This window comes from Penaeus japonicus, unplaced genomic scaffold (genome assembly GCF_977035675.1).
Source record: "Penaeus japonicus unplaced genomic scaffold, GWHDUDI00000001_assembly GWHDUDI00000008, whole genome shotgun sequence".
Lineage (NCBI taxonomy): Eukaryota > Metazoa > Arthropoda > Malacostraca > Decapoda > Penaeidae > Penaeus > Penaeus japonicus.
In genome coordinates this window covers 37,590,842-37,598,341 of record NW_028234410.1, presented here as the reverse complement: position 1 = coordinate 37,598,341, position 7,500 = coordinate 37,590,842, and the positions used below count along the sequence as shown (strand labels likewise).

Below are 7,500 nucleotides of genomic sequence, written 5' to 3'. Positions count from 1 at the left end.
TATTATCATCATCAACATGATTATTAATATTATCATTATAGAAATCACTTTTTTTATTATTACTACTATTATTTTTGATGTTACAATAATTCGGCTTTTTGTTATCATAATTATTACTGTCAATATTATCATTACCTTTTTTTATCTTTGACATCATTATTATTTAATACCATTATTATTTTTATCTGTTATTGCTATTATTTCTATTACTATTATTTTTTTTTAGTTTTGAATAAGAGCTTTAGCTTTTTTTTATTATTGTGATTATAATCTTTATTGTTATTTTAAATACAGTCACAAAATTAGAAGCAGATAGGGATTTTTTCTAAGGGAAAATCCTATTACAACATCTATTTTGCTAATTAATTGACTTGATAAATTGATATTGTTTTTGTTGTTTTATCATTCTTGTTGCCCATTAGTGATGTTAATGATATGCATAATCAAATAGAGGATAAGATAATTATTGATATTGTAAAATTTTCACTTCAATTTCAAAATGGAAGAAGAGGTTTAACTCAACATTGAAAAAGATGCAAAATTGATTTTAAAAAATATGTTTGCAACTTCCATAAAAAACAAACAATATTACTGAGCTTATGGTAGGCTAAACATCTAAAAAATTGCTGAATGTTGAGACGGGAAAGAATGGCACCAGTAATATAGATGAATAATTATGGTTTGTATAGTATCATTTCAAGGTTTGATATTTGATAAGGCTCCAGTAATGTTTTTATTGCATGTATTGATTTTTTTTATTTATCTTTTTTTCATTACTGTCATGGATTTTAATGATTGATATTATTTCTTCAGTGTTTTTTGTCCTTTTTTTGTAAGGGGGGGATGGGTTATGATGAGGTATCTGCTATTACAATTTAGGGACTTTAAAAAAAAGTTCAGCTTAGGGCTGTGTATTTCACCATTTCCTTCTTTCCTTTTCTTTTTTTTTACTTGTTTTTTTTCTGTTTTTACATGGATAAACTTTTGCAGAAGTCTGATATGTGCGCAGCCTTCTATTGATAGGTTATCTAGTGAAAGGCTTTTTACAGTCCGAGTTTTTATCTCACTGTATTAACAAAGTTTAAAGATGTGAAAGAAATTTTCAGCACACAGTCTGAAAGAAACCTGAAGTTACTGTCTTCAATTATTCCCAGTCTCTGGTTTTGCATTATTTAATCTTCTTGTGACAGACCTTTTTTTAGGGGATGGGTCACTTCCCTGCTGCGTTTTTCCTTTTGTTGAAATTGACCTGTTTATTCCTGCAGTTGTGTAACTAGGGTATTATAACCAATGCTAATTAGCATCACTTTGACAATATGTCATATTTGGCCTCACATATCAAACTATAAGTCTAGAAAATGATAGAAATTCATATTAAGAAAGGGTTAAAATAAGCTGCACCTCAGCATTTGGAAGGTAAAGCTTTCATTCATTTGCTTGATAGAGAGGGGGGGTGATAAAATAAAAGGATATTGAAAAAAAAAATAGCTTAAAGAACTGTAGCTAAAGATGTTTTTATTGGAGTCACAAAAGAAATTGAAAGTCTACTGATGAAGGCAAATTATTTCCAGTTAAGAGCAGTTTCTTGAGAACTACGAAAGTGTAACTAATTCTAAAAAAAAAATTATTCTTGCATACTCATGAAAGAGTGTCCAATATGGTGCCAGCTTATGCAGTATATATTGGCAGCCTAAGGTGGGGTTAAGTAATGAACTTTTCACACACACCCCTCCAAAAAAGAAATTAAATAAAGGCAAAAAGTTTCCCTTTGCAAAGTTGAGCCTTAAGGTTGCTTGGTTGCCATCAGAAATCATTTGTGTTGAAAGATGTTTCCTGTCTCTTACCTGGTATAAACATGGAGTTTGTTACCCAAGTTGACAATCTTATTGATAAGAGTTATCAAAATTTAAGGCTTTCAACGATTACATTAGATTTAGTGTGCTGATATGGTGGGAAGATATTTTTGAAATTGCTGTTACCATGGTTTGAAGTTGTTGAGTTTGTTTGTTTTTTTGGTTAGTTTTTCCTTTGTACCTTGCTTGCTTCAGAGCCAGAGAGGTCTGAGATATGTTGCTTTGATGTTGCTGCATCTTTATTGATTGTTTTGAGCTGTGAAAGCCATAACATCCTTGAGCTTTGAAATGGTCATCTCTTGGTTACTAAAAGACTATAACCATCATTTTTTAAGATTTATTGCACCAGCAATAAATCAAAATGATGCATTGTAGACAGTTTCATGACCACCTAAAAGGTAGTATCACTGCCAGTCTTCTTGATGCCTTTTCACATGGCCTGACATGAGGTGGTCTCATTGATTTAATCTTATGAAGTGGCAATTTTTATGCATTCCTTGATCATTTAGCTGTTCTATTTTGTAGCATATTGGCAGTTTCCATCATTTTATTGATAGATTTTTGTTGCTGTCCTTGTCCCTTTGCCAAAGTAAGTTTGTGTTAGTTATTTTCTATGGTCATTATTGTGAAGTTTGAACCTACAGCCAAATGGGATAAGAAACTTGGGTAAAGATGCTGCTGTGTTGTAAAAGAAAAATCATACTAACCTTATCTGTCAGTCGGATTAGTGAGACAAGCAGAACTAGATAATGTCCCCAGAATGGAGCCCTTTTTAATGTCTTGTGTAAAGGCTTTGCATCTCTGACAGTATTTCTCTGTTGGCAGCACAGCCTGAGAGGCTTAGGATTCCCCACCATGGAATCAAGCAAATAATGATTCATTACTGAGGGGCAGACACAGCCCACACGCTCAGCCATTTCCTCTGACACCTGAAGTTCCCAAAGTTGGCAGTAGGCTTCGGGTATGTTGTGGTTTCTTCCTCTCCTCCAGAAAATGTCCAAGAAGCTAAGATGATATATCTTTTTGATATTTCTCATGTAACAGGCACCTTTGAGAAGGATAAACAGCATTAATATTTCAGCAAACTTTGTGTACTTTGTTTTATGATATTTTCCTAGTTTCCTTTGTTGTTTGGGCTAGGAAAAAAGTATTTTCTTAGGAATATGTAATAGTTTCAAGGAGAATGGGAGAGTGATTATGCCACTTCATTGCTTGTTTGTATGTTTTTTTACTTTCACACAGAAAAGGAATATCTGATTTTTAATTTGTTTATTGCCGCAGTGTGGATTTCTGCAATGTTAAGTTGCTCTAAAGAGACAGCTTGGGTGCTGAAGCAGTGATATACTATAAGGCCCTTGACTGCCTTTACTGGGAGGAACTGTACACAGCATGTTGAAAGCTTCATGAATTTTGGCCTACTCGACTCATGATAGACTAGAAAGAATTCTGATGTATGGTCATCCTCTGAACTGCTTATATATGTGCACAGCCAAGCATTACTGCCAAATCTGTTTTAGTTTCAGCTTCCTTTTCATTACTGTGAATAATCAAGCATTTGAATTTCTTTGACATTCTTATAAGACATACCATACACATATTGTTGAAAATGTTACATGTGGGCAATGTATTTGGATGGTCCAATTTAACACAATATGGCAAGAAAGTCGTTTTTTTTGGTTAGTTACATGGTATGTAAGTGGATGACTTGAAAGAGGATATTGTTTTTAATCAGTCATTTGTCTAGATGTCTGTATGCGTGTGTGTATATAAAGTACATACAGGCAAGATTTATTTCTTATATTCATTCCTTTCTTTCATCATACATACATGATATTTATCTGTCTACAGGGTGAGGTAAACTGTAAGTCTTAGAGAAATAGGAAGAAAAATAGGAATTGTAATTCATGTGACTTGGCTGTTTAGAATCAAATTAACTTTTTTTGCTTTCAAAGAATTTGCATATTTTAGGTTAGCTTTGAATTATTCAGATACATATGAATTATCTACTTTGATATTATCATTAAATGTTGATGATATATTATTATTAAACTTTATTTCTATTTTTGTTCAGTGATATATATCATGACATGAGACTGGTATTGCTAGATAAATTAATACAGTTCAGTTCTAATCAGGATATTTATAAACACATTGATTGTTTTTCAATCAAAATTGGTAATGAATAGACATTTTAAATACTTTTAACATAATAAAACTTGATGATCATAAAACATTTGAAAAATGTATGTGTGTGTGTGTGTGTGTGTGTGTGTGTGTGTGTGTGTGTTTTAGCAAGATAGTGTGGAGGATCTATGCTCTGTACTTACAATATATACTATATGTTATGTCTTTCTTTCATTTTCTTATTATCTGCATTTGTGTTTGATATACTATAAGGCAATGCCAGGTGAATTAGTCTGTAATCCCCCCCCCTCCCCCCCTTCTTATATTCTATAATTCATGCTATGTGACCGATTCCACTCTTGCCCCATCAGAAAATCCCTTTCTCGTGTCTCATGATTAATCCTGTAGAAATAACTGAGCCAATTGTTCTTCCTTGATTGCCTTGATTCCTTGAATTTTTCTTGTCAATCTCTTCCGTATCTTCTTTCCCTTTTCATTTTATTAAATTTTCATGAATGTTCTTAAAACTTTTAAGATAAGATGCGCAAGACCTGTAACTTTTTATTTTCATTAATCATTGAAAAGTAGATACATATAGCTTTAGATATATAAACATACATGTTCTTATTTACAAACGTTATGATCACAGAGAAGGAATATTTGACAGCTGTTTTCAGTTGTAATGAATTTACACTTTATTCAGATTTGGTTCTTCTCAGATTTCACTTATGTGTGCTGGTGGTTTCTTGAATGATGAATGTAAAGTACCATAGCACCAAGTGTGTGCCTGTGTGAAATAATCAAAGGTATAATAATTCACATATACTTACACACCTGTATGTTGAATGAGCACAGGTATTATTAACATGCACACAATTATACACACTTTCAAATGCACTATTCACCTTTAAATTTTATCTATTAAGAGTGCTGTTTCATATTGCTGTTAATCATTGTTATTTCTTTCTTTTGTATGTGTGTGTAATGGTGTTAAGATCACTTATTTCATAGATATGAGAGAGAACTTCAGATGGGAGGAGTTCAGGTGAGGATGAATCAGGATAAACTCAGGAGTTTATTACTGGTGATTAACATATCTCTTTTATTACCCAGGAGAGAGTAAAGTCACTCAGCTCATAGACAAATTTTGAAATGTCCGTCAGTAGATAAGTAAGATCACGTTAGAAGGTTAATTATGTGAGTGAGCTGCTTCCATGTGTTTTCAAGAGATGCGGGGTTTATGAGTTATCCACATTTATGAGTCAGTTTCAAAGCTAAATCAATGAATGAAGCCCTTACAGGTTATTTCTAACACATCTCTGCATTGAAGTAGACAAAACTCCCGTAAAAGTTGAGTGTGCAGATTTGTACCGGCACAGGCTACTCATTCATCAAAGACTTGAGAAGGGAAAGAAAAAAGAGAAAAAAAATGAGAAACATTATTTCAAAGGGTCTGTTAGGTATGCCAGATCCCACTAGGCGCGTTGTGGGACGAATATACTCCGCCTCAGCCTCAACCTTAGGTACTAGCATAACCTTGCCGCTCCCTCCTCTCTCCCCAGGCGAGACACGATATCGGTGACGTGTGGCGGACAGTCCAGGTGTGTGGATGAGATCCTGAAGGCTTGTGGCTGGTCCCTTTTTTCTCTATTAAGAGTTGTCTCTTTTCTTTATTTTTTAACTTTTTTTTTCTTTTTCTTTTTTTTCTCCTCCCTCCCTCTGTTTAGTTTAAGATTCAGGTTTTATTTGCTTATGTTAATGAAATTAGCCCTTTTGTTTAATTTATTTTGTTTTTTCTTATATTGGCATATTTATTTTCATAGTTTTTTTTTCTCGATAACTAACGGTACTGGTGTTTTTACTGATGTATGTTTACGGACCAAACCTCCTCACACAGTCAATGATTCATTTGAGATCCCTCAAGCAACATTAGGAATAATCCTAATTTATATATATTTTTTTTATGCAATATGTATGAATTAACATAAAGTAAAACCATTTTTCCTCTTTTTTCCATTCTTTCTTTCTCACTTCCCTCTTTTCTTTCTTTCATTCCTTTCATTTCCATTGTTTGGAGAGGGTATTTTGAAAACAAAACTGTATTGACTGTTTCTCTTGAGGTTTGCTCTGGTTTGCTTGTTACAGTTCTAGTTTTTACTCCTATTTAGTCTATAATGAAACCTTGAAACGTAAAATACATGCGACTTATCATTCAGCCACAAGTACTGGATAGAACAGTCTAAAGGACCACCAGTGCACGATTGCATTGTCAAAGCTGATGTGAAAGTTAGAAGTATAAATGACTCCTTGTCAGTACTCAAGTAGGTTCCTTTCATAGCCAGATGAAATTGTGCATTAACTTTTAAGAGAATCTCATTGCGAGCATCAGAGGGAAGGACTTGCGAATCCATTGCGTATACCCCCTGGACAAGTCATTTTTTGTTTACCAACACCAATTTTTCCATCTTTTTTCATTAGAATGTATACCACTTGCATAAACTTTTTTTCGTTATTTTGTTTTGTTGGCTTTTCAAGTAAGCATCACTCATTCTCGATAAGTTGTACCATTTTTCAATAGATTCTATTGTCTCATCAAGGTTTGACAATGCATATCTGATGTTGTTATATTTAGTTATTGGCATGGCAGACCTTTAAGACCCTATGAGAGTTTACTCAGTGCATGTCGGCTTCTTTTCCATAGCTTATTCCTTTTCAGTTTCGTTCTGCATATGTCTGGCTTCGGTTAGAAATTTGATTATTAGTAGCTGATCTTTTGGATAAGTATCAGAATATATATATATATCTATAACTAGTCTTAAATCTCTAAGAAGGTCTCCATATTGTTTGACAAAGAGATTAGTGAGTTTTGTGTTTTGTGTACCATTTACTGCCATATCCTCTGTATAAATTGCCCTAATTATTTTGATCACTTTTAATGATGATATTATTTTTTAATGATGTTCATAATCTATTCTATAACTCCATATGTGTATTTGCAGATGTGATTAACAAAACTTGAAACATCATGAATCACTTTTTAATTCATCTCAAATATTCATATGAATAAAATTCTCATTTATAATTTGAGCTGTGCATTGACATGACAATGATATAATCAAATATATTTTTAATATGGAAATCTGTAAAGATCAAAGTCCCATTGGTTGGGTACTGTGTTCATTCATTTCATTAAACCACATCTGTTCCATATGTTCATTGATATGAGGATAGACTTGTCTGCATTTCAAAGACAGAAGTATTCCTGGCTATCATATGAGAGGTCACACTGACACTAATAGGATATTGTAGAAATGCAGATCAGCAGAAGCACACATGATGCTTTTTTCCATACATTTTTATTACTGATACTTGCATTGATGATGTTGCATATATGTATAATAATGAATATGAGTTTATTTATTTTTGTGCAATTAATGTATGTATCAGTATTGAAAGAGGATAATGTATGCAATTAAGTACATGTGTGTACACATATTTCCATATTTGCTCTTGAAGATATACA

The 7,500-nt window shown here is 32.8% G+C and overlaps 1 protein-coding gene across 34 annotated transcripts in view; it reads left to right on the top strand.

Annotated features, from left to right (window-relative positions):
* LOC122252270 (uncharacterized) overlaps positions 1 to 7,500 on the top strand; it is a 347,686-nt gene that overhangs the window by 305,253 nt on the left and 34,933 nt on the right. For 26 of the 34 annotated variants that reach the window (XM_043014777.2, XM_043014814.2, XM_043014867.2 and 23 more), the window contains one exon: positions 5,540 to 5,578. The exons of the other annotated variants lie outside the window; for them this stretch is intronic. In XM_043014777.2, coding sequence (XP_042870711.1) covers positions 5,540 to 5,578 — 39 coding nt within the window. The remainder of the gene's footprint in view (positions 1 to 5,539; positions 5,579 to 7,500) is intronic. 34 annotated transcript variants of the gene reach the window in all.